The sequence below is a fragment of the Staurois parvus genome, unplaced genomic scaffold (assembly GCF_062004578.1).
Source record: "Staurois parvus isolate SC_StPar_1 unplaced genomic scaffold, SC_StPar_1.0 ptg000616l, whole genome shotgun sequence".
Classification (NCBI taxonomy): Eukaryota; Metazoa; Chordata; class Amphibia; order Anura; family Ranidae; genus Staurois; species Staurois parvus.
The window spans coordinates 1,093,840-1,121,542 of record NW_028318412.1 but is presented as its reverse complement, the minus strand read 5'-3'; the positions used below and the strand labels follow the sequence as shown (position 1 = coordinate 1,121,542).

The 27,703-nt window shown below is 41.0% G+C and overlaps 1 protein-coding gene across 4 annotated transcripts in view; it reads right to left on the bottom strand.

Moving 5' to 3' along the window:
- The window catches only part of USP40 (ubiquitin specific peptidase 40), an 80,839-nt gene extending 71,772 nt beyond the window's left edge, over positions 1-9,067 (bottom strand). For all 4 annotated transcript variants that reach the window (XM_089693167.1, XM_089693169.1, XM_089693168.1 and 1 more), the window contains exons 1-2: positions 8,988-9,067; positions 2,067-2,292 (exon numbers count right to left, since the gene is read on the bottom strand). In XM_089693167.1, coding sequence (XP_089549293.1) covers positions 2,067-2,271 — 205 coding nt within the window. In that variant the 5' untranslated portion in view covers positions 2,272-2,292; positions 8,988-9,067. The remainder of the gene's footprint in view (positions 1-2,066; positions 2,293-8,987) is intronic.
- Positions 9,068-27,703: the final 18,636 nt, after the last annotated feature.

Sequence of the window (27,703 nt, the reverse complement as noted above, 5' to 3'; positions counted from 1 at the left end):
CTGGCATTTTAGGGCCTACGAAACTGTAATAGGTAGTGGGGAAGTGATATGAGGAAATATGCCCTTTGAAAGCCTGGAGGCGGTCATTGGATTTTGGGGGCCTGTATGTAGCTAGGCTGCCAAAAAGTCTCTCACATGTGGTATCCCCATAGAAGTAGAAGGTGTTTTGGGGTGTTACTCCACATATACCCATAGCATCCATGAGCAATATATCATGTGTGGCACAAAATATCAAATGTGTGGCACAAAATATGTTCCATGACTCAACATGCCTCTCTGCAAAATCCTTGGGGTGTGTACTTTCCAAAAAGGGGTCATTTGGGGAGTTTTGTACTGCCCTGGCATTTTAGCACCTCAAGAAATGTGATAGGCAGTCAGAAAGTAAAAGCTGTGGAAATTCCAATTCCAAATTTTTTACCAAAGACATGTAGCAGAATACATTTTGACCTAAATTGATGACTGAGTTTATTGGATATTTTTTATAACCAAAAGTGAAAAATATTTTTTTAATTTTCGGTATTTTTTTGTTTATAGTGCAAAAAGTAAAAGTGATCGAATACCACCAAAAGAAAGCTCTATTTGTGCGAAAAAAGGACATACATTTCGTTTGAGTACAGAACTGCACGACCGCGCAATTACCAGTTGAAATAGCGCAGTGCCGACAGCCAAAAATGGCCTGGTCACAAAGGGGGATACATTTTCCAGAGGGAAAGTGGTTAATAATTTATAAACTGCTGCTTTTATATATGATGATAAATAATATTATGTATTAGTCACATATTATATTGCACTTACACTATATGTGAACTAGAGATATAGGAGGGTTTGTTATATGTACATATGTTTTGTTGCACAATTTTTATATAGGGGGTAATTTTATATATGTTTTATTCTTTGGATTAGGTATTGTAGATATTAGTGAGCAGCACTGTTCCATATGTACAGATTATTTTATAGGCTTTTTTCCTTTATTTTCACCTGGTGATCTGGCCAGTAAGTCTGCTGTTTTCAGCAGAACTAACTGTTCTGCAGTTGTAGCAGGTACAGGGTTAGGAAAAACCATTTACTACTGACGGGTGCTTACAATGATCAGCTTTTATGTAAAACCTTTATTCGAAAAGGGAAAAAAATAGTTTGCTGTAGCTGCTTATAAAGTGTTAGCTGGAGTTTAGCTTCAATTTGTAAGTGTTTCTAACACTCCCCTCCCCCTAGACTGACAATGCTGCTATCCAAAAGGTGCCCCCTGTGCTCCTTCATCCAGAGTGGGGGCATTCTAATACAGGACGTGTGCCATATCATCAGATGAAAACCGAAAGAAAAAAAAAAGCCTAAAAAAGAAAAGAAATGCATTTACCACATCTAACGATTGATAATCTCCAATGCATTATATTTTTGGGTTTAATACCACTTTAATGCCTTACATTTTGTAATTTTTTTAATCTATGTTACATCAATTTAGTAATCGTTATTTCCTAAACCTAAACAAAAGCAAATGTTAAACAAGCATCATTACTTTTTCTTATGAGATACATCTTTACCTTCTTAGAAAAGATGATATTTATGTCCTCAGCATGGAACCAAAAAACAAGGAACCCAGTTTCTGCCTATGGGTAAGTGGGCATAGTCAAGCAAACCATTCCTTTTTGCCCCTTTTAGCCGCCTCTGTGTCCAGAACCACTGGTGTAATAGCACAGATACAGCCATAATTTTACAGAACCAGTATTATTAACTGCTGTTTCAGGCTTCTTAGCCTTTACGAGTGTAGGAAATGGCTTTAAAATATAGGCCTTGTCAGTCTAGTGGAAACAATACAGCCATTAAGGTTGAGGTGAGGTGGTACAAAAAGAACCTTTCATTTTTATACAGCCAGCCCACCTAAAAGTGGTATTTAAGCTGCGTGTGGGGCTTGATGAGCTGAATCAACAGCAAGCAGAAAAGAAGTAACATTTTCTTCAGAAATATAGAAGACTGCTTTACAGTCCAAACACCAAATATGAAAACCTTTACACCCAGAAGTGGAAAACAGTAAGTAAGAAAGGTTTTAATAAATAGCATGCCAATCGTACCTCTAAATTCTGGGGTGAAAAGCAGAGTCTGTAGCAGAGAGTTTAGATAGCAAGTGCCTCCCTGGTTCCTAAGGCCACTTAGTCTGGTCTCTCCACGTGGTTCCAGTACGTCAGAATCTTTGGGTTTTGCCTTTTTGCCATTACTGGTTGTGCTGTTTGATAGAAATGAGAAATCTTCCTCTTCTTCAAACAAGTCCCCAAACATTTCTAGTCAAAGGGTGCAAATCTGAAAGTCATGAGAAACATAATGAGCTGAATAAGAGAGAAGCAACATGGCTTACTACTGCTCCCTACATCTCTGTCTTTAGCTAGCATTAGTATCACACTAACAAGACTGGGATCATATATGCATTGTTCACATCAACATCAGCTCTTCAAATCCATACTTAGGCTGGCCATACATTATACAATTTTCTTGAGAATTATGCTTTAGATTTACCAAAAACCATATAATACGAGGTCAAACCTAAACAACACTTTCAATTGTATCCAATTAGGCAGGCCCCTGCACTACATGGTTGAAGGTAAATCTAAAGGAAATTGGGCAGAAATTGAACAGAAAATTGTATAGTGTATGGCCAGCCTTAGATCCATATTTACTTTACCATGCTGACACAGAAACATGATCAGAGACAAGGCTAGAACCCCGTTTGCAGATTCAAAACCAAATTCTATACAAACGGTGAAATTCAGATGTAGGTATGGACCCAAGATAGGTCACCTGAAAATATATAATACAGCATGTCTCCAACAAAACTGTGCAGGCTGGCGACTTGCGCGGATAGGTGGAAAACCGGAACCTTTTACTGTATGTGAGTGTGTAGTACTAACTGTAAACAGTATTATAAGAGGGAGTGCTAGGTGCTGTCCCCTATAGTGCCCTAGGTCACATGCAATAATCTGGTCTATGATACAATAATCTGGCGCTGATCACAATTATTTCTCCAGTGAGCCTAAACTCTGCCTGACCATGTGTACCTAAATCTGCTCCACCTATCAAGAGTAAAATACTAAATGACACCAAGCTGCAAAGATGAACTGTGTTCCACCAAGTTCCAGCTATAAAAAAAAAGCCCTGGCTATCCCAATGCATCCAATGAGCAAATGCTGGTCCTTCTGGTCTCAGTTCCAGCGGCTACAGATTCGCCTACCTGTGCCTGGTGCTCCCCTCCTCTTGCCCAATCACAAAGCATTTTCTATTATGTGAACAGAGAGAGCTGTGTGTGAGAAGGCAGCATATGTCGCCTGTCAGAGTGCCAGAAGTATAGTGACCGCTGTACTTCCAGCTCTCCATAAAACTGAGTTGTACATTAAATAGATAAGCCCACAAAGTGGCATACAACTCATTGGACTTCAAGTGTTTATAAAAAGGACATGAAACCTGAACAAAGCACATATTTCTATAGTGGTTACTTGCCTCTCTCCAAAACACCAAATGCCATTGCTCTCTGCTTTCTCCTTCCTTTTTTATCTGCATGGAGTCACTTCTGACAAGCTTCCCTGACACCAAAAAAAAAAAAAAAGGTGACAGAAGAGGGATCTCCTGTAAAAAGCCTGTGATTGACAGCCTCAACTCTTTTCTTGTGTGCTGTGTGAAGGGGGGATTGTCCCTTCCTTCCAATCAGTTATCAGAGTTCCTACACGACGTAACTACAGCTCCATGACCCCTGCTTTGTGAGCCAGTGATAAATCCTTTTCATCTCTGAGTTTTAGAAGGATGTACAGGACAAATGGCTGCAAATAAACAGGTACAAGGTATGTGGAAGGACTTGTTTCATCTCTGTATATCACTTGAGGCCAGTCACTTCAATGGGTATAGGTAAAGATTTACAACCACTTTAACCCATAGTAAGCCAGAACATTTTACAAAGTGGCTAAATTCCTGGTGTTCAGCTTTAACAACAGCAGGAAACAGTTGAATTATAAATTCCTCCCTCAGCTCTGGTTTGTACAGTAACAAATCTGTTGTAGAGCTTTGCAAATTTGTTGCAGTTCACTGCCCATGACTACAGCCATAGGTATTGCAAATAAACAAGAGGAAAAAACGTTGCATAGTTTTTGCTAAATGTGATGCAGACAGATTTACTTTTAGATGTGTTAGTAATTTGTTTGATAAATGTCCCCATTCTATGCTGAAACATAGCTGTATTCTGTACATGCAGTAGAGAGCCATTTAAAACAAATGGCACAGCAATGTACTAACACCTGCTTGGTGTGCGACTGCACTGTACCAGACAATGGCAGTGTTAAAGCAGGAAGTAAAGGGATCAATACTCGCCTCTCCAACAGTCTCTCACCGCGCCAGTATCTTCTCCAGTGTGCTGGTTTTCAGCCATCTTTATTGGCCAGCACAGGATGACATCACTCCTGTGCATGTGCAGAGGCTAGTCATTCCAGCACACAGGGAATGAACATGCGCAGCTCAGATTACATTCAGGGGATTGCTTTAAGCAGGCAGGTAGTTTTAGTTCATTTCAGGAGAGACATTGTCTGTTTCTTCTGCAGTAAAATGACTGCCTATGCAACAGTGGTGTCTAACAGATAGGAATACTACCCAATGGGACACAGATATTTACTATAACCGGGTGGCAGCTGCAGGCTCAGCAACGATAATAAATGTTGCCGGTTGGGTTTGTGTTGTGCGCCCATTGCTGACCTGCACTGTGGTTGGACATAGCACAATTTTGTTCAGCAGGTTTTACCCAATGATTTATAGCTGAGGCTTGCTGATCAGCTGTGTCCACTCACAGCACCCAGTCCTGTGTTTACAAACACAGGACTCTGTACAGAGTTAATGATCTGGCTGTTTCTTCCCCCTGAAAATCAGGGAGAAAAAACAGCCAGATCTCTTAGTCAAAGCAGCACGTAATACACACATTACCCTTGTTAAGCACACAGTTAACCCCTTGATTGCCCCTTAATGTTAACACCTTCTCAGCCAGTGTCATTAGTACAATGACAGTGTACAGTATTTTATCTGATCACTGTATTAGTATCACTAGTGATGTCAGTTAGTGTACCTCCCCAGTGAGGGTCTTTTAGTGCCAGATTGCCTTCCACACTATTACAGTCCCAATATAAGTTGCTGATCACTGCCATTATCAGTCAGTATAGCATCACAGCTACATAAATCCAAGCATATATAACATAGTTTGTAGACACTATAACAACTTTCACTTGATATATTTTGTTGAGAAAGCAGTCATTGTGCTTCCTCAACAAAATAAATCATGGAGACATGGATGGATGAGTTTGCTCTGAATATTAAAAATGACAGAGTTTTCAGTTGACTTTCGGGTCCCCGTTGAGAGATTCCCAGCCATGGAAGCCAGGAAAGAATGTAATGCGGTGCGATGTGCACTGCATTACATTCAGTGGAGCACAGGAGAGACATGTTTAGACCCTGGATGCCTCAACAAAGAGAACCTGTCACCAAAAATCATCATGTAGGGGACTTTGTCCCCTATGTGAAGGGAAAAAAAAAACAAAAAACCCCTAAAAACTCCCCCCCCCCCCCAAAAAAAAAATTGAGGCTCCACATATATGCATGTACAATGGCAAAAGAGCACGCTGGGACACTTCTACATGACGTCGAGACACGTATCGCCGCACACGCCAGAATGAGAGAAATAATTCTAGCACCAGAGCTCCTCCGTAATGCTAAACTGATGACCTATAAGGAGCTTTAAAAGTGTCGGCTATAGAAAATATAGGGTACTGAAGTTCGTCGCCATTTCACAAGCGCACGCAAATTTAAGGTTTGACATGTTGGATATCTATTTACTTGCTGCAACCTCATCTTTTATATTTTACAAAAAAAAATAGGGTAATGTATTGCTTTTTTGTGCCAAAAAAATTAACTATTTTTTACTGAAATTGTGCGATAATATCATGCGGCATAAAAAATTGGAACTACCACTATTTTATTCTCTATGGTCTCTGCTTTCAGAAAATATATCATGTTTTGGAATTTTATGTACTCTTCAGGCCTAAAATTATTTTTTAAACTTGTGCGAAAAACGCAAAAATGGCTCTGGCAGCAAAATGGATAAAGGATAAGCTGGACATGCCCCTTTTCTGAGGAGCAGCCAATTGGTGCTCATTACACTGCAAGGTCTCTCCCCTCTCTGCTAGTCCCTGGGTGCGGTGCTGGAGACAGACAGACAGGCAGGGAGGGGAGGAGGAGATAAACAGCGCAATGTTAAAAATATTAAACGTTTAAATCGCCATACAGCCCGTTTTGTTTTTAAAAGTCCCAGACATTCCTAATATCACCTCTGATTTAAATACAGTTTTGGTTAAAAAAAATTGTGTTTTTTTTTAAATCTGGACAAGTAGATTGTCATGTATTGTGTAAAAAGGATGCTTGATCCTGTCTTCTCTTATCCTCCCCTGCTTCTACTGTCCCATCTCCTGATATGACAGCCATGGGGGCAAGCTGCACATGCTCAGTTTGGTGTGTACTCCAAGAGTTTTTTTTTCTTGGGAGAGTGCATGTGATCAGCGCATGGCCAATCAGCACTGTCCACACAGAGGGTCAGGGGCCCTGCAAGCCTCATAGGACAGTCAGAGGAGATTGAAAACTCCTCTTACAAGCTTTAAACAGTGCTCTGCTGGGCACGGACAGAAGTCACATGATTGCTCTAACTGCTGATGAAAAAAGGTATTTAGCAGTTTATATTTACTAAAATAATTGCATTTCCATGTTGTGTGTACTGTGGGAGACCAGATATAGTGAATGAAGGGTCCTGGGTGTAGTAACACTAATTTTAAAACTGCTCCCTCCCCTCCACCTATACTGCTGTCCCCCGCCAGCCCTAAGACCAATAACCAAGTGATCACATGACCACAGATTGCTCAGTTCTCAGTCTTCACTGAGCAGACAGAGGTGACTATCATCTAGAACCAGGACAAGGTCATCCAACGCCCAGGGCAAAGATGCCAAACTGCGCCCATCACTCATGATGTGCAAGCTTGGGGGATCCTATGCCCAGCAGTCACTCACTTTTCAAAATCACAGTGCAGCTCTGTTTTAATATTCGGCACATGCTTGTAATGATGGCTTTCTCCTGGACACCTCTGTGCTTGGTGGTGCAGGCTGTACTCTCTCTCCCATTCATCCTTCCTGCTAGTGCAGCTCCTGTGTGTGTGAATACTGCTGCCTGCCTGTTAACCTCCCTAGTGGTATTCCCGAGTGTAGCTCGGGGTAAAATGTCAGTGCCAAAAGCGGTAACCCCGAGCTACACTCGGGATTACCATACGGCGCTGCATAGGGAGTCCCTGCAGCAATTACCTTGTCCTTCACTCCCGCGATGCGTCCCCTGCAGCATCCCCGGCCATCTCCTCCAGCTGCTGTGTTCCGGTCCCTGTGACGTCGAGACGTACGGGCGCCGCCGGCGGCGGGAAATTTGAAAATTTTAAAAAATTTCATTTTTTTCAAAACACATTTTTCATAGCAAAACATTGCTGTTTCAACCCATTTCACATACATATTGTCCCTAGTGCTTTGTCCTGTGCCCTGCCTGCGTTTTGTCTGTTCTTTCTGCCTGGAAACTGAGAAATGTCCATGGCGTCCAAAAAGTGTCCCTTTAGGTCAAAAGCAGGTTTAGATCAGCTAGAGAACAGCGATAGTAAATTAGAACTACTTGCAGAATTCAGTGATAATGATTCGTGGGGAAATTCGTCATCAGACACTGAAAACGATTTTGCGACTTTGCTCAGCAATGTGCGAACTTGGCGCTATATTTCAAATTTCAGTTTCATTATATTATTGAATTAAATGTATTATTATATTATTATTTTTTATGATTATTTATTAAATTATAATTTATGATTTGGTGTTTTAAATTTTATCATACCCGGGATGTTTAAAAGACTCTTACTAGACTCTTGTTCGGACAGATTTCAGTGAGTTATTCCTAAAAATTACAGCCTACAATAAAAAAACGACTTATTTCCATGCAAAATAATGGTACCGCTTTCAGCACCAAAAATCTGAAATAATCATACCGCTAGGGAGGTTAATACAAGAGCACAGCACTGGCAGGAAGGATGAGTGTCAGAGAGAACACAGCCCGCACCGCCTCCTGGCTCTCTCCTCTCCTTGCAGCTCCCAGCGCTGGGCTGGACAGGAGTGGTGATGCTGTAGTCACTACTCCTGTCAGCCTTGTAACAGAAGGAAGGCTACCCCATCCTTTTCTTTAATAAACTATTGCGCCCAGGGAAGTCGGCCCTTCCACCCACCCCTTTTCCTGGCCCTACGGTCAGTCAGCGTCCCTCTGCTCTGCCCCTCCAGAGCTCACTGGATTGATGGGCTTAGGAGAAGGCAGGAGCAGCTGGCTCAGGATCTCAGCCGCATGTTTGAGAGGCTGAGCCAGCTGCCGATCAGGCATCTGGGTGGATCCCAACATTATTGTCAGGATCCTTCCAGAGCCTGGAGCAGTCTTTAGCCCGCTGTCAGCTGAATCTGAGTCAGAAGAGAAGCATGACCAAAAAGCTTTGGCCATACCTCTCTTTTAAAAAAAAAAGCAGGCTTTAGGAAGACTGAAGGACTGGTCTGAAAGTCCACTGAGCACTGCTATTATCAGTGTGAAAATGATTCTGGGAATTTCATACCAATCAATACACACAATGTTACAACTAAGACATGGGAAGCTCTTTTCTTTATCAGCCAGGAACACGCTGTAACCTAACAGATGCCTTCAGTGAATGGTGTCACAGACAGGAAGGAAGCACACACAGGGTTAAACGAGGGGAAGCCTTCTCTCAGTGCATCGCCTCACACAGAACACACGAATCACTGCTGTCACACAAAGATGACAACCACCAGCTATAGCTCCACAAACACACAGCGACCACAAACCCTCCTCAGGGAGCAGAGCTGAACACTTCGAGCACACAGCTCACCCGACCACCCTTTACCTGTCAGCAGACGGCTTTCTAACCAAGAGAAGTGCTACATGTGAGTCGCCATGTTTATTGTGTACTCTGCCGAGTTGTGAGGAATGCTGGGACATGTAGTTTCAGAGACTAAAATTCACCCACACAAACAGTCCACAGAACTACAAGTACCGGCATGCTTTGCTGCACTTCGGGAAGGAAGCTGAGCTCCTTTCATTTTAAATGATACAGCTTTATTTAATGTCGGGGGACACACAATCTGCTGTTCACGCCACAGGCCCAGTTTCAGCGGAGGGGCGGGACACTGTGTGACACGGGCTGTCAATTTATGGTGTGGCCATCTAGTTTTTGCAGCAAACACTTAAAGATTAGGCGTGATGATGCAATTTTTTGTAGCACAGATTTAAGCACTTGCTTAACCACAGTTTTAACCCCTTCCTGCCCAAGCCAATTTTCAGCTTTCAGTGCTGTCACACTAAGATTGACAATTGCACGGTCATGCAACACTGTGCTTACATTAAATTTTTATAATTTCTCTTTTTGAGACAGAGCTTTCTTTTGGTGGTATTTAAAAGAGAATTTTACTCATAACAACTTGATAAAAATAATGTTCTTTAGCAAGGAACATGCATTCCATATTAATAATTATGATACCAAAATTAGTGTGTGCTGTGAATTGCTTCCAGCATTGCTCCTGTTTCTGCTTGCTGGAGGCTGCCATTTTGCTGAAGCCCAGAGCCCCTGAACAGCAGTAAATCAAAACAGAACTAAACCCATCTTTTTAACTGCTTGCCGCCCATCCGCAATGTACTGGGGATGGGTAGCAGCTACAAGCAAAGCGACGCACTGGTATGTGTACGCCCCCCTGCTGTCATCCACTGTAGGAGATGTATGATCAGCAGTGATCTTGGCCGGGACTCTGCTGATCTACAGTAAATGGAGAAGCAGAGCTATGCCTGTATTGGTAAATACAGGCACAGGATCTGACTGCTGGATGTTCTTTCCCTGGAACCATTTTGTTTCAGGGAGAGAAGAAAGAGACATTACACAAGAGTAAAAGCAGCACATTACCTACACCTTAGATTGATTGCCATATTTAACCCTTTGATCCCCTGTCACCTTGCCAGTGCCATTAGCACATTGTCAGCATACACTATTTTTCACTGATCACTGTATTACTGACACTAGTGATGTCAGTTAGCGTCCCCCCTCCAGCAAGGGTCAGCTAGCGTTAGATTGCCCGCAAATTATCGCACTCACGCTATAGGTCTCTGATCACCATCATTACTAGTATAGTGTGTGTACGAACCAATATATTGATCATGAACAGAACTATACCAATGCCCCCTTAGTATTAGTGTCCCCAAAAATGCAATGTTAGCTGCCTGCACTTCCGTTTAGCCCCAATGCTCACCCCCCCAACAAGAAGTGCAATGTCAGTGTCATTTCTGATCTCTTGTCACCTGTGATACATTGCACACAAAACCGCAGCGTTAGCAGAATCAGGCCTGATCTCTGCTAACACTAGCAGGTGAATTTTATTGGTAGTGGTTTAAGCAGTCCCTGACAGCCAGGTGCTCTTTTTCCTGTGAGTCGCACTAGGTACCGGTAAATTTAGAGCCCAAAATATCCCAAAAGAGGTACACTAGTGAAGTGGCCTACAGGATTCTGAGCATGTCAGATGAGAGTGAAAGGGAAGCCTCTCTGACAGAATCTGCCTCAGAATACGAACCTGTAGAAAGCAGCAGCACCCCGTCAGGTAGCTCAGATGATGGAGAAGAGGTCCCTGTTAAGATCAGGTGTACTTGACCCCATGAAGCTGAAGTGCTAGAGACGCATGACTTGTCTCATATGCAGCAGAGAGCCAGTACTAGTGCCGCACTACCTTTTGGTGAACTGGCGAGCATAAGCGCCCTAGTTCATTTCATCTTTTTCATGTCAGCACTGCAGTATCACTTGGTGACGTGGCAAGTCCCATAAGTGCAGTACAAGCTGGTGAGGTGGCAAGCTCAAGTAGCACCCCGCAGCCACCAAGAATTTGCACACAGTCCCATAGAGCCCATAGTGTCCTTCCGGATGTGCTTGCAAATCCTGATTGGCAGCCCACAGATTCTGCAGCAATTGTGCTTCCCCCGTTCACTGCCCACCCCAGAATTCAGGTGAAAACAGTAAAACGACTGCCCTAGAGTTTATGGAGCGTTTTTTCACAGAAGATTTGTACAATTTGATTGTGGGCCAAAGCAATTTATATGCACAACAATATTAATATACCCCAATTCAGGTCTTGCCATATGATGCGCATGGAAACCTATTGCGGTTTCTGAATTTAAAACTTTTTTGGGCCTAACCCTCAACATGGGCATTACAAAAAAGAATGAGTTGCGGTCGTTTTTCGTCCACAGACCCAATTCATCATATGCCCATGTTCTCTGCTGCCATGACCAGGCATAGATACGAGATGATAATGCGCTTCATGCATTTCAGTGATAACACATTCTTAAAAAATTCAGCCCCTCATAAACCACCTCACTGAGAAATTTGCAGATGTGTATATGCCCCAGCAAAACATCTACGTGGATAAGTCCTTCATTCACATTACTGGTTGCCTTGCATTCAAACAGTACCTCCGCAGCAAGCGTGCCCGATATGGGGTCAAACTGTATAAGCTCTGTGAGAGGGCCACAGGCTATACATATAATTTTAGGGTTTATGAGGGAAGAGCAAGTAGAATTCCCCAACTGCCCACACTACATGGGGAGCAGTGGCAAGATAGTTTGGGACTTTGTGTTGTCTTTGTTCCTTAAGGGGTACCACTTATACGTGGACAAATTCTATGCAATCGTGTCACTATTTAGACATTTGTACAATCTTGAAATTGGCTCATGTGTCACCGTGCTACCGAATCACTGGGGCTTCCTCCAATGGCTTGTAAATACCCAACTTAGAAAGGGGGAGAAAGCCTGCTTGAGAAATGAATTGTTTGCAGTGAAGTGGAAGGGCAAACAGGATCTTTTTGTCCTGTCTTCCATTCACGCAGACATGACAGTCCAAATTAGCATGGCATCTGGTGTTGTTGAGAAACTTCACGACTGTAACCTTAACATGGGAGGGGTCCAACGACCAAATGATGAATCCATACCTAGTTTCCCGGAAAGCATGACACTGGTACAAAAATGTGTCTATTTATTTATTTCAATTGGCTATATATAATGCTTTTGTAATTTACAAAGCAACTGGACGAAGTGGATCCTTCCTAAAATTTTAGGAAGAGATCATCACGGCCATTTGTATCCAGAAGGTGCTGTGACCCAATCCCCAAATCCAGGTGCAGTTAGCCAGCTGCATGAGAGGCATTTTCCAGATGTCCTCTTTGGTACCCCAACCCAAAAGTCACCCCAAAGATGTGTCTGTAGCAGACACGGAATAAGATGCGACACCCTGTTTTTTTGTCCCTCCTGTCCTGGCCAACCTGGTCTTTGCTTCCGTTGCTACCACACACTAGTGGAGTATTAGTATTGGGTACAGCATGGCACAATCTAGGGCACATATTCACCATTCTCACATATTCACCATCTCAAAAGATGTTAGATAGTCAGGAAACTGTCTATCGCATTTTGAGAGCCGAAAATAAGAGGCTGTTACAAAAAAAAGCTTTAAAAAATTTAAAGTTAAAAAAAAGTTGCCATTTTATTGAGTTAATGTTCTATTGTTACTTTGTTTTATTGTTAACAGGAACACCATTCAATTGTAGCACCAATCTGTTTATTTTGACAGCAACAGGGTCATGCTCTCAGAATAAGTACGTCAGTGCGTGCAGCGCTGCTGAATGAAATTTTTCATCCATAGTTAAAAAAAAAAGACCATATATGCCCAGGCATGGGGGCCTGGGGTGGTCAGTGGGTGGATCACTGCTTTGCTTTAGCATATATATTGTTTATTTTTTTGGCACAGACTTCAATAAAAAAAGTTAATGTTCTATTGTTACTGTGTTTTATGGTTAACCATTGTTTGCTTTGGAGGAACACCATTCAGCTGCAGCACCAATCTGTTTATTCTGCAGCAACAGGGTCTTGCTCTCAGAATAAATGTCAGTGCTGCTGGATGAGATTTTTCATCCACAGTTAAAAAAGAAAATATTTGCCTGCGCATGGGGGCTTGGGGTGGTTAGTGAGATGATCGCGCCTATGCTTCAGCATATATTTATTTAATTTTTTTGGCAGAGATTTCTTCATCCACATCAATCGGTGTGAATGGAGGAATCTTGTAAGCTCTTTTTTTTCGTTCGGCCCATGGACTGAACAAAAAAAAGAACATTACTTGTATGCCCAACATTAAAAGTGGGTGGATGCTGGGTGGTATATTCTAATGGTGGGCATATCACACACTTTTTCTGGCAGAGATTTCTTCATCCGCATCGATCAATATGAATGGAGGAATCTGTTAGATTCTGTTTTTTCATGCAGCCCACAGGCTGTGTTGTGGAAATACACTCCAAAACACATTCTGCTACTTCTCCCAAGTATGAGGATACCACATGTGTGTGACTTTTTGGCAGTTTAGCCATGTACAGGGCCCCAATAAATCCAATAAGCACGTTCAGGCTTTTAAAGGGCATAATTTCCTCTTTTCACTTCCTGACTACCTATCACAGTTTAAGAGGCCCTGAAATGCCAAAATAGTACAACCCCCCAAATAAAAATGTTTTTGGAAAGTAGACACTCCAAGGTATTTTCTTAGAGGTATGGTGAGTTTTTTTCAGATCTCATTTGTTGCTATAAGTTTTTGGAAAATAAAGAAAACGAAAATTAATTTTTTCTTTTCTTTTTTTATTTTTCAAAACCTTGTAACAAAAAATGAGATCTGCAAAATACTCACCATGCCTCTTATTAAATTCCTTAGGGTGTCTACTTTTCAAAAAGGAGTCATTTGGAGGAGGGGAGGGTTGTGCTATTCTGGCATTTCAGAGCCTCTGAAACTGTGACAGGTAGTGGGCAAGTGAAATGAGGAAGTTACGCACCTTCAGGCTTTCAAATGGGTCTCCTGTATACAGCTAGGCTCCCAAAAAGTCTCACACGTGGTATCCCCAGTAGTAGAATATATTTTGGGGTGAAATCATGCATACAGTATACCCATGACACGTGTGAGCAATATATCATTTAAGTGACAACTTCGTGTAAAAAAAACAAGTTTTTTTTTGTCATATTCCAAAACCTTGTGGTAAATACAAAAATTCCATTGACTCAACCTGCCTCTCAGCAAATAGTTTGGGGTGTCTACCTTCCAAAAAGGGGTAACATGGGTGGGGGTTGTGCTATCCTGGAATTTCAGAGCCTCTGAAACTGTGATAGGTAGTGAGGAAGTGAAATGAGGAAGTTACACACCTCCAGGCTTTCAAAGGGGCCATTGAATTTTGGGCTCCTGTATGCAGCTAGACTGCGAAAAAGTCTCACACATGTGGTATCTCCATACTCGGGAGAAGTAGCAGAATGTATTTTGTATTTTGTAATTCCACATATACCCATGGCATGTGTGAGTAATATATCATTTAGTTGCCAACCTTTGTATTAAAAAAAAAAAAAATTTGGTCATTTTCCAAAAACCTGTGGTAGAAAAAAAATCTATTCGATTCAACTCAATCGAGTCCTGGCGCTGCTGGGATCAACACGTATGTGGCGCAGTGGAGTGTCAGACAGGCGGACCAATGTACTACGAAGCCTGCATAGGTGAACTTTTTAATTCCCCAGAGCTCCCCCTGGTGACCATCCTTGGTTTATGAAGAGGCTGTATATACGTCCTTAAAGTGGACCCCCGGATGTAAAGACACCCTGATGTTATCTACCTATCCTAAGCTGTACCACCTTAAGAGGGATTCAATATTCCGGGCAGACCTCCGTTTGATTGAATACATTGCACATTTCCCTTGTGCATCTGGTGAGTGTGCATTTTATCTACTTGTTGCCACCCACCATTTTGTTTGATGACTGATATACCACCGGGATTAACCGCATCACCTTGGGGCCCACACATGATCCTTGAATTTGAATTTATTTATGGACTTTTATTTTAATATTTCAAATTTTAAGAATTATACTATGATGATCATTTATGGGTTTCACTTGACCCATACATTCTATTGATTATTTATTTATATTATCTTATTGATTCTATTACAGTAATATAGTTTTTTAGCGCTGCACTATCTTATATTAGTCACTTTGAAGGTTTTATTGTCTCCTTCCTAGTGCATAGCCGCTTTTCTGTTAGCTAAGTGCTCGCTGATATTTCTTCTTTTATCCAAGATATTTAATGCTCATGAAGTTCCTCCATTACAATGATAACACCCACTGCCCTCCCCGAAATGACTCAGCATATGATAAATTGTATAAAATTCGTCCATTTCTTAATTTTTTCTCCCAGAAATTTGCCAAATTATTTATCCTGGACGAAAAAAAACACTGTGGATGAGTCGAGTGTCCCCTTCACTGGCAGGCTGAGCTTCAAACAGTTCATCCCCAGCAAAAGGGCCTGATGTGGGGTTAAACTGTACAAATTATGCAACAGAGCCACAAGGTACATCTATGCCCGCTTTATGTACAAAGGAAAGGACACCCAGCTGCAACCCCCTATATGCCCAGATTACATTGGATCAAGTGGAAAAGTCGTTTGGGAGCTTGTATTTCCATGCCTTGAAAAGGGTTATCATCTCTATGTTGCTTGAGGTGATTGTAGCCGTATTAGTGCATTTGCGACAGAAACAATTGAGTACTGTCCGTGATACTTTTTTTATTTGCACTAACATACAATCTCTATGTTGATAATTTCTACACCAGCTTGCCCCTTGTCCGCAATCTTCACCGAAAGAAAACACTAGCATGTGGCACAGTGAGAGCTAGTAGGAAGGGCTTCCTGCAAAGGCTGGTGAACACAAGAATACAACGAGGGGAGTCTTGCATTTGCGGAATGAAGAGCTATTGACTGTGAAGTGGAGGGACAAATGAGACATCTACATACTTTCATCAATTCACAACGACACCCATGTGCAAATCACCAGAAGGAATGGCACAATCCAACAACCAGAATGTGTCCACGATTATAATTTGTACATGGGGGGAGTCGAATTCAATGATCATATTATCCAGCCCTACTTTGTAAGAAGAACCCACCATTGGCACAAAAAAGTCTCTATTTATTTTTTCAATTTTGCCATTTATAATTCATATGTGATCTACCGCAAATCCACCGAGACTCCCATATCCTTTCTTCGCAGACTCCACAAACGCCATTTTCGCGAAAAGCATCCATCCCAGAGAAAGAGGTCAAAGATTTAAAAAAAATGTTGGGTATGCTCCAGAAGAGAAATTAGACAAAACACCAGTTTTTATTCTCCTCAGTGTCCTTCCCAACCAGGCCTCTGCATAGTTAATTGTTTACGCCATTACCATACTTCTGTACAATGTTAGTGAAGTATGGTAAACATAATTCTGAATTTCTTGAATTTGCCTTCACACTCCTCATGCCTCTGCCTGCTCCTGAACTGACCCTAGTCTGTTATTTGACCACTCAACTGCCTGCTGTCTAAACTGACCATACCTCTGCCTGCTCTGGAATTGACCCTGGCCTGTTATTCGAACACGCCTCTACCTGCCGCCTAAACTGACCATACTATATTGACGATGCCTCTGCTTGCTGTCTGAACTATCAATCATGTTTCTGCCTTCCATCTGAACTGACCTTGGCTTGTTAACTGACCACAATGTTTGCTTGCCGCTTGGACTGATCTTCTGCCATGCTACTGAAGTAGGAGGATTGAAGATAACACAGGGTTCTCACATATGTGAGGGGCTTCAGAATAGTTTTTCAGAGTGGAGAAAACTAAGTTTTTGGTTTTCTCTGGGTTTTGCAATTTCTGGAAAAGGGTGTGTTAGTCCGGAGGCTCGAAGAGATTGGGTAGGACGAATCTCTACCCCTGTGCCCAGGTCTTACCTTACTCAGGCCCTAAGCCTGATATTTGTTCCTGCTGCAGACTTACTGCGATCATGCCTCTGCCTGCTGCATGAACTGACCGCACCTCTGCCTGCTACCTGTACTATGGACCTTGTTCCTGCCTACTACCAGGACTGATATTTTGGCTGTGCTGACCATGTCTCTGCCTGGACAACTCCTTCGGCAGCTGCTGACCACATCTCTCCCTGCTGCCTGGAACAATGCTTTGACTGTGCTGACAATATCTCTGCCTGCTTCCTGTACTGACTATGGAAAATATTCCTTCCTGCTGCCAGGACAATTCCTTTTGATGTCGCTGACCATGTCCCTGCGTGCTACCTGGACAAATGCTCTCCTCTGTGGACAACTGCACTACTAAAACCACAGTAACCAAACTTTTGTTTACTCTTTGCTCAGCAGAATGTATTTTGGGGTGCAATTCTTAGTATGTACATGCTATATGTTAGAAATATGAAGGGCCTTCAAAAATGATCAGTTGTCAAAAAATCAGGTGTGTAATTTATGTCCCTAGAACACCTGACAGTGCTGCTTGGATGTTGGGCCTCTGTATGTGCCCAGGCTGTGAAAAAGTCTCACACATGTGGTATTGCCATACTCAGGACGAGCAGCAGAATATATTTTGGCATGTATTTTTTGTTATTTACATGATATGTGTTAGAAATATCTTATAAATGGACAACTTTGTGTAAAAAAAAATACGTTTTCATTTTCTTCCCACATATTCTGAAAACTTTGGAAATAAATGACTTGTTCAAAAGACTCATTATGCCTCATAGAATATACATTGGGGTGTTGCTTCTCAAAATGGGGTCATTTTGTGGGTAATTCCATTGTCCTGGTGCTTCAGGGCCTTCAAAAGTGTAATAGGTAGTCAAGATATTAGATGTGTAATTAACCACTTGAGCCCCAGAGGATTTACCCCCCTTAATGACCAGGCCTTTTTTTGCTGTTTGGCGCTGCACTAATTCAAATGATAATTGCGCGGTCATACAATGCTGTACCCAAACAAAATTTATGTCCTTTTTTTCACACAAATAGAGCTTTCTTTTGGTGGTATTTGATCACCTGTGCGCTTTTTATTTTTTGCGCTATAAACAAAAAAACCACAAAAATTTTGAAAAAAAACAATATTTTCTACTTTCAGCTATAAAAAATATATCGTAAACTCAAAGTTAGTCATAAATTTAAGCCAAAATGTATTCTGCTACATGTTTTTGGTAAAAAAAATCCCAATAAGTGTATATTGATTGCTTTGTGTGAAAGTTATAGCGTCTACAAACTATCGTATAGATGCTGTAATTTATGCCTTTTTTTGCTATACAGCGCTGCACTAATTCAAATGATAATTGCACGGTCATGCAATGCTGTACCCAAACGAAATTTACGTCCTTTTTTTCACACAAATAGAGCTTTCTTTTGGTGGTATTTGATCACCTGTGCGCTTTTTATTTTTTGCGCTATAAACAAAAAAACCACAAAAATTTTGAAAAAAAACAATATTTTCTACTTTCAGCTATAAAAAATATATCGTAAACTCAAAGTTAGTCATAAATTTAAGCCAAAATGTATTCTGCTACATGTTTTTGGTAAAAAAAATCCCAATAAGTGTATATTGATTGCTTTGTGTGAAAGTTATAGTGTCTACAAACTATGGTATAGATACTGTAATTTATGCCTTTTTTTGCTATACAGCGCTGCACTAACTCAAATGATAATTGCGCGGTCATGCAATGCTGCACCCAAACGAAAATTACGTCCTTTTTTTCACACAAATAGAGCTTTCTTTTGGTGGTATTTGATCACCTGTGCGCTTTTTATTTTTTGCGCTATAAACAAAAAAACCACAAAAATTTTGAAAAAAACAATATTTTCTACTTTCAGCTATAAAAAATATATCGTAAACTCAAAGTTAGTCATAAATTTAAGCCAAAATGTATTCTGCTACATGTTTTTGGTAAAAAAAAATCCCAATAAGTGTATATTGATTGCTTTGTGTGAAAGTTATAGCGTCTACAAACTATGGTATAGATACTGTAATTTATGCCTTTCTTTGCTATACAGCGCTGCACTAACTCAAATGATAATTGCGCGGTCATGCAATGCTGCATCCAAACGAAAATTACGTCCTTTTTTTCACACAAATAGAGCTTTCTTTTGGTGGTATTTGATCACCTGTGCGCTTTTTATTTTTTGCGCTATAAACAAAAAAACCACAAAAATTTTGAAAAAAAACAATATTTTCTACTTTCAGCTATAAAAAATATATCGTAAACTCAAAGTTAGTCATAAATTTAAGCCAAAATGTATTCTGCTACATGTTTTTGGTAAAAAAAATCCCAATAAGTGTATATTGATTGCTTTGTGTGAAAGTTATAGCGTCTACAAACTATGGTATAGATACTGTAATTTATGCCTTTCTTTGCTATACAGCGCTGCACTAACTCAAATAATAATTGCGCGGTCATGCAATGCTGCACCCAAACGAAAATTACGTCCTTTTTTTCACACAAATAGAGCTTTCTTTTGGTGGTATTTGTTCACCTGTGCACTTTTTATTTTTTGCGCTATAAACAAAAAAACCACAAAAATTTTGAAAAAAACCAATATTTTCTACTTTCAGCTATAAAAAATATATCGTAAACTCAAAGTTAGTCATAAATTTAAGCCAAAATGTATTCTGCTACATGTTTTTGGTAAAAAAAATCCCGTGCATTAGCGGGCAAACTGGCGCTATCTAGGAGGGGCGCTAACACTATCGGAAGTCACCAGTGACACTAATACAGTGATCAGTAAAAATCTGTTCACTGTAATCAATGACACTGGTGACAGGGCAGTGAAGGGGTTAACTGGGGGGGGGGGAGGGGGGCGATCAAGGGGTTAAATGGGATTTCTGGTGCACTAGCGGGCAAACTGGCGCTATCTGGGAGGGGCGCTAACACTATCGGAAGTCGCCAGCGACACTGATACAGTGATCAGTAAAAATTGGTTCACTGATCAGTGACACTGGTGACAGGGCAGTGAAGGGGTTAACTGGAGGGGGGGTGATCAAGGGGTTAAACGGGATTACTGGTGTACTGGCGGGCAATCTGGCGCTATCTGGGAGGGGCGCTAACACTATCGGAAGTCGCCAGCGACACTGATACAGTGATCAGTAAAAATCGGTTCACTGATCAGTGACACTGGTGACAGGGCAGTGAATGGGTTAACTGGGGGGGGGAGATTAAGGGGTTAAATGGGATTACTGGTGTACTAGCGGGCAATCTGGCGCTATCTGGGAGGGGCGCTAACACTATCGGAAGTCGCCAGCGACACTGATACAGTGATCAGTAAAAATTGGTTCACTGATCAGTGACACTGGTGACAGGGCAGTGAAGGGGTTAACTGGGGGGGGTGATCAAGGGGTTAAACGGGATTACTGGTGTACTGGCGGGCAAACTGGCCCTATCTGGGAGGGGCGCTAACACTATCGGAAGTCGCCAGCGACACTGATACAGTGATCAGTAAAAATTGGTTCACTGATCAGTGACACTGGTGACAGGGCAGTGAAGGGGTTAACTGGGGGGGGGCGATCAAGGGGTTAAACGGGATTACTGGTGTACTGGTGGGCAAGCTGGCGCTATCTGGGAGGGGCGCTAACACTATCGGAAGTCGCCAGCGACACTGATACAGTGATCAGTAAAAATTGGTTCACTGATCAGTGACACTGGTGACAGGGCAGTGAAGGGGTTAACTGGAGGGGGGGTGATCAAGGGGTTAAACGGGATTACTGGTGTACTGGCGGGCAATCTGGCGCTATCTGGGAGGGGCGCTAACTCTATCGGAAGTCGCCATCGACACTGATACAGTGATCAGTAAAAATTGGTTCACTGATCAGTGACACTGGGTGACAGGCAGTGAAGGGTTTAACTGGAGGGGGGGGCGATCAAGGGGTTAAACGGGATTACTGGTGTACTGGCGGGCAATCTGGCGCTATCTGGGAGGGGCGCTAACTCTATCGGAAGTCGCCAGCGACACTGATCAGTAAAAATCGCTTCACTGATCAGTAACACTGGTGACAGGGCAGTGAAGGGTTAACTGGAGGGGGGGGGGCGATCAGGGGGTTAAATGTGTCCTAGAGTGTTCTAACTGTAGTGTAGTGCTTGTGTACTCACTTTTTGGATGTCTTCTTCTCTGTCTGGAACGGAATGTGTCCAGGCAGAGAAGAATGACATCATATCCTGCCCTGTGTATGTCAACACAGGACAGGATAGGACAGGGACCGATCATGTGATTTCAACCAGAAATCACTGGCTGAAATCTAATGATTGATCCCTCCTGGATCAAATAGTGTCACCCGCGGGTCGGCGGGAGCGCGCGCGCGCGCCCCCTGCCGGCGAAAGTGTCGGGAGCGCGGAACCCGTTTTTAAACGTGGTTTTGCGCTCCACTGCCGCCCTGCACACGTATATACACAGTGGCAGGGCGGCAAGCGGTTAAAGTCTCTATTGCATGTTGGGACTCTTTATGTGGCCAGGCAATGAAAAAGTCTCACACATGTGGTATCACCATATTCAGGAGCAGTAGCAGAATGTATTTTGTGGTGTATTTTTTGGTATTTACAGTATACATTTTGTTCAACATTTATGAAGAAAAATGACTTGTTATAACAGAAACTAAGAAAACACATTTTTTTTCCAAATTTTTGGTCTTTTTTCACTTATAGAGCAAAAAATAAAACCCAGTGGTGATTAAATACCACCAAAAGAAAGCTTTATTTGTGTGAAAACAATGATGAAAATTTTATTTGGGTAGTGTTGCATGACTGAGTAATTGTCATTCAAAGTATGAGAGCACTGAAAGATGAAAATTGGCCTCGGAAGGAAGGGGGCATAAGTGCCCAGTAGGCAAGTGGTTAAAGGCCATTGCTATTAAATTGGGGTACTTATATCTATTCATAGCGGAGTAAACATTTACATAATTCTCTGTATCCCCCATTGCAGCGCCGCGGCTCCAGAGGGAGCTGATAAGTTAGCAATCCTTTTTTTCCCCCTCTTGCTGCTGGTGTTGCAATTAAATGGTTAACGCTTACTAATCATGACTGTATAATATGTTAAATGTTGCTAATTGCATATTTCTATTTTACCAGTGTTCTGGTTTTACGTGTTACTAAAGAATTGTGTCTCTTGCATTATTATTCTATAATGTTGAAAAATGTCCGAACCCAGGTGTTGAGAGGCTTGCAAGGTCAGGGCAACCACTGGGGACAAGCATTATCATGCGACCCCTGCGGGGGTAGCGCTACATATCTTTTAACAGGCTATACATTTTTATCTTCTTATTTTCGGCTGGAGTTCTGGTTTAACCCTAAATGATCTAATGTTTCAGGTGTAGCTGACCAGTACATTTCACATTCTGCACTTTTCTTCCAGTGCACTTTGAATTTGAACTACTTTCAACTGTGATGCAATTGTTTTGCATTAATTCCCTGTTCATTTTGGTATACTTTAGTCTTTTGGCAAATGTAGTATGCCAGAAATAGCTAATCAGTAAAACAACAAAACATTTCTAATCCAGTCCAAATAAGAGATGTTATTAATTAATCTATCCTTAGATAAAATGTTTTAAGATGAAGCTTAATTTATAACAGGGGTCGGCAACCCCTGTTACGTGTGCAAGGGTGGGCACTTAATGCCTTCTCTGCCTTTTTTTGTTTCCAAGTAGTTTATAGTAGTATTTTGTAGTTTCCAAGTTTTAAACTGTGTTTTTATGTCTGTTTTTTATATTGTAAATAAAATCTTTCTTTCACCAAACACTTAACACAAAGTACAGTTATGACACAATTATGTATTCTCAGAGTATTATGGATTTCAAAATAAGAAAATAGCAGTAATCATTATCTTGTGGACACTTTCTCTCTAAATTAAAAATCAAAGTGAACATTCAAAAGAGAGTGGGGCAAGGGGAACGAATCTCTATTGGGTTGTGTGTTTAACATTAAGCTTGAGCTACTGTGCACTGTAAACAGGTGGTGAAAAGAAATTAAACTTGTGAAAATTATCCTTCAAATCCTACCTGTGGGCTAAAAATGAGAATACATATTAATATGACATACTGTATTTCTTAACAATCTGACTTTTTACATGTATATGTTTTAGTCTTGACAATGATAAATATAGAAAATATTTTTCAAAACCACTATGGGCATTTCCACAAGCTTCAAGTACATCTGTTGGCTGTCCTGCATTGACCCTAGTGAATGGAACTTCAAACTCCAGTTCTCACTATGGCTTACCAATGGTAGGGTTTTTTGGATGCAGGCAACTAATCTCTTAGGGCACCCTAACACCAACAACTGTTCATTGTAGAGGTGGGCACTGTGATTACCCAAAATCTGTATATAGTCAGCATAACTGGCATTAAGGGAGTGTCTACTGAAGTATACTAAAATACTCAGCACTCCCTTAAGACCTTTGATTGGGTGGGAGATGGCTGAGCAACATCATCTAGAGCAGTCTTTCTCAACCTTTTTAACATGAAAAACACTTGAAATAACTTTCCAGGCTCAGGGAACTCCTACTAATAATTACTATATCAAAATTTCACAGTACATTAGTGTGCTGGTCACTTAGAAGAATGCTTCTCACATTTGTTGCCTTTGGGAAGACTACCTCCCTTACAGATAGAGAAAAAGATATTGTAGCAATCGTGCACACAGAGATGGATGCAAACCTCTATTTTGGCAAAGGCCTCCATCTTCTATCATTTTCTACTCCCAAATCAGCTTCCCTCATCCCCCTCCCTCTCTGTTGAGTGACACGTGGTCCCTGGTTGCTGAGTTCAAAAAGGCATCAAGGCCCAGCGGGAGAGCTCATGGCTATAAACCCCAATTAACCTGGACCCCATATTTCTTTGAGACTCTTGCTGGAAAGGGATCGTAAAGCCATAAACCAAGCCCTCACTGAACTTCAAAGACATTCCAGTTAGCTGTGAAACAGACTTACATTTAAAAACCCAGTTTTCCATATAATTTTATATCTCCAAATAGGAAATAATTACATAAACATGGAGCACATATTCGGATGGCTCACTTTAATACAAGTCGCCTGATAGGTTACACCCCCTAGCTGACAGCTACAGGAGAGCAGAAAATTATATCTCCTCAACCGTCCCAGCAGGTATGTCATATTTCATACCTAGACGTTCAGCAGATGATTCTGCGTATTAATCTACATGTGGATAGAATGTTATATGTATCCAGGGAAAGTTATTGCCCTGATATCAACTTGTGAGGGATTTTGGTCCTAGCTGGGGTCTCCACCTACACCTCCCTCCCCAAATGAGGCAATTGGTTCTCTGCTTTAAGGAACAAACTCTGGGAGATGGCCCTTTTGCTCTGAAACTTGAAAGCTGCTTAACCCAAGGCTTTTGGCAAGTACTTTATCTATCTAAATTCCTTTCTGTTATCTCTTTGCTGTGTTATTGCTCAATGTATATTTATATATATATATATTGGCTACATCTTTTTTCTGTAAATATTTTTATTGCACCCTTTTGACCTTTTAGTAATAAATCTTACTTTATGAAAGTGTTGAATTGTTTCTAAAGCTCTTTAATGCAAACTAAGAACCCCTGCCTCTGAAGAGTGCTACTGTGTATGTTTAAACCTCTGTATATCCTGCCTGCGGTGACAGTGGTATACAGACGATTATTCAACATCATAGTGTTATTCCTGATATTGCCAAGTTTCCTCTTTCTCTGTACAAAAAGGAGGTGGTGGCAGTGTGAAGGGTTAATTGCGTAATTAACCTGACCCAGTAACAATCGCTCCCAGGCTGCCGGCACACAGATTGTAGTCCATTAGCTGGAAAATCTTTGTGCAGGGTGCAGCGTGGAGTGGTATTGTTACGCACTTGACAGCGCGATTTTAGATTGGCTAGTCCTTCGGTCACGAGTTTGGTGAGAAGGGCTGGGGTCTGACGCCGCGATCGTCACAGATATCATTGATAGTGTTTACTCATCTGAGAGGCAGAAGTTGCTCACTGCACAAGCAACCCCTAGCAACTTCTGGAGGAACCTTACAGTAGTTGAGAAAGGATAATCTAGAGGTGAACAACAAGCTGCTGCCATTTCAATTTGCAGCTCCCACTTTCCTTCAAAACTGTGAAGGGATATAAAGGGTCATATATGAGACTGGATATTCTGATATATCAAATTGGGCTTACTCTGCATGGAACTTTGCTAAGTACTTCTCACTTTTAATCCTATTTATTTTACAGTTGCTTATTGTCTGTTTTTCAAAACATTTTCTAGAAATATTTTCTTGCACCATTGTTTATTAAAACAATGCTTTAAAATTATTATGCTAAAACTTTGAATGCTATAATCTGAAATTAAAAAAATCTTCACATTTTCTTCCTCTAAGAGGGCTGCCATATTTTTGAAACTCTGTTAAACTCTTGTCTATGCGTGGCAGCAAATGTCATAGACACTTCTTAAAGGTTAGAACTGCAATAGCAAATACTGTGAATGGTGCATCTTTCTGTTACAATATGTGGTGGTGGTTATAGTTTGTTTGTGTAAAGGGTTAACTGCATAGTTAACTGGCCTCAATGACATCTGCGCTCATTCTGCTGGTGTCTATACTGTTGTGTCATGAGCTGGAAAATCTCTGAACAGTGTGAGACTGAGAGTGTACTACATCGCAGATACAGTACCTTAGAGATTTAGGTCAGTATAGTAGGTTTGAATAACCTAATCCTTGCACCTTTTTCTCCTGAAAGTTCTTTACTTTCAAGAAGAACTATGATATAGGCAATGGGGAGACATTAGAAGGGAAATAGCATTTATAGACTAGACTGGAGACCCTGGCTTGGGCTCCTCATCCACTTATTCTAGAGTGTACACTGACTATAAGAATTTAGGCTACAATGAAATATTATAGTAAAAACATTTTACCTAATTTCAAGAAATATAAACTCTCTTTTTTAAATTAGGTTCTAAATATTAATCACCTATAAGCCAAAGGGAATCTTCTCTAACTACGATTTATGGTCTTCCCTCATAACAACTGGCTAGATTTCCAGAGTTTTTTTCTTCTCTCACGCACCATCCCTGCCTGTACAGATATCACTATCATCTTACTTTTAATCTGAAGTTGCCTAATAACCAATATGCGGTCTTAGTTCATCTAGCTGTTGAATACAACCAGAAGACCCTGTCAAGGAGCATATAGGCAGGGCTTATATTAGGTACCTTGTTTGGGAGGAATCACTCTCACACAGTATGTAGCGTACTGATATCCTCTATATAATTTTTGCGTAAACTGTTCTTTGTCATTGGAATATAGCGATACAGAGAAAATACAGTCTCAATATACTGTGTGTGTGTATATATATATATATATATATATATATATATATATATATATATATACACACTGTATATTTCACTTTTGGTAACATGTTATGGATTGAACAGGATTCATGATGAATTGTTAGTATATAATATTAAATGAAATTGAGTGAACTGGTATTTGTAAGGGGCTGAATGGCCAGTTTGTCCAAACTTGTGTTTGACTTGCACAAATCAGTTTACTAATCTCTAACCTTTCTTTACATTGCCCAAGTTTGTGAACATTTTGCTCTAAAATATATTAAAAAGACAAAATTATTTTATTATTTATTTTGTTTAGGACAGTATGGGTAATAGTTATGATCTTGCAATTTGTTTTTCTGCCTCTTGCTTGGGAAGTAAGAGGAAATTTCTCTAATGAGAAATATAAGGGAAATATCTTTAGACAGTTGTCACCAGAACATGCTCCCCCATTGAAGATACCCCCTTACCTCCTGTTTCTGTAACTTTATTATTATGTGTTTTCCATCACTTTCTGTACCAGAAACAGTTGTAGGCAGGTGCAGTTTATCCTCACCTTTGTAGGTGGTGTTGTGTTGCTGGCTGCTGTACAGATGGAATGGAGGATGAAAGGAACGTTGTTCCTTTGAAACCTTCTTAGGTGTCATCATGAGAGCAGCTGTCCCATGGGACACTGCAACACTGTATGACCTCTGCAGCCATCTTTAGTGAGGGCAATGCTAATAAATGGTAATGTTCTACTGAAGTTGGAGCGCATTTGTGAAATGTATTGGGCAGGGACAAAATCCCTACTGGTTAGAGACAGTGAACTTAGTGCCACAGAGAGGTTCCAGATGAGGAGGGACAGAATAGGAATCCTGTTGGTGGCTCTTCTGTCCGAAGACTTTAGAGCTGGAACAACAAACTTTCTGTCACCTATACTGGTGCTTTGTCTATCAGCCACCTCCTTCTATCAGCACTTGGATGTATATTGTTTATTCAGCTTTATTACTGGGATATGTAGAGCATGACTTTTTATGAGGTCAGTGCTAGAATGCTTAATTTTTTTATTATCCCGTGCAATCCTCCCTAGGCACTCAGCAGACCCTTAGCACACTGTGGTATTGGTTTTAACAACAGTGCTTATAGCTAGTACACACATTACATTTTATAATCTCTATATTTCCTGGGAAAGTAGATTATATCCATTAATTCTTAGAAAATCTGATATCCCATTGTGCATATTAATGCATCACTTACAGATGGAATTTCCTTGGGAGGGTATTACACATGGGAAGATTCTGTGTTGTACAGACCATTTTATTGTATCTTTTTTTACTAATTGGTTACAAATAAACATTCGTTTTTTCATACACATTTGAACCACAATCACACCCTCATGATT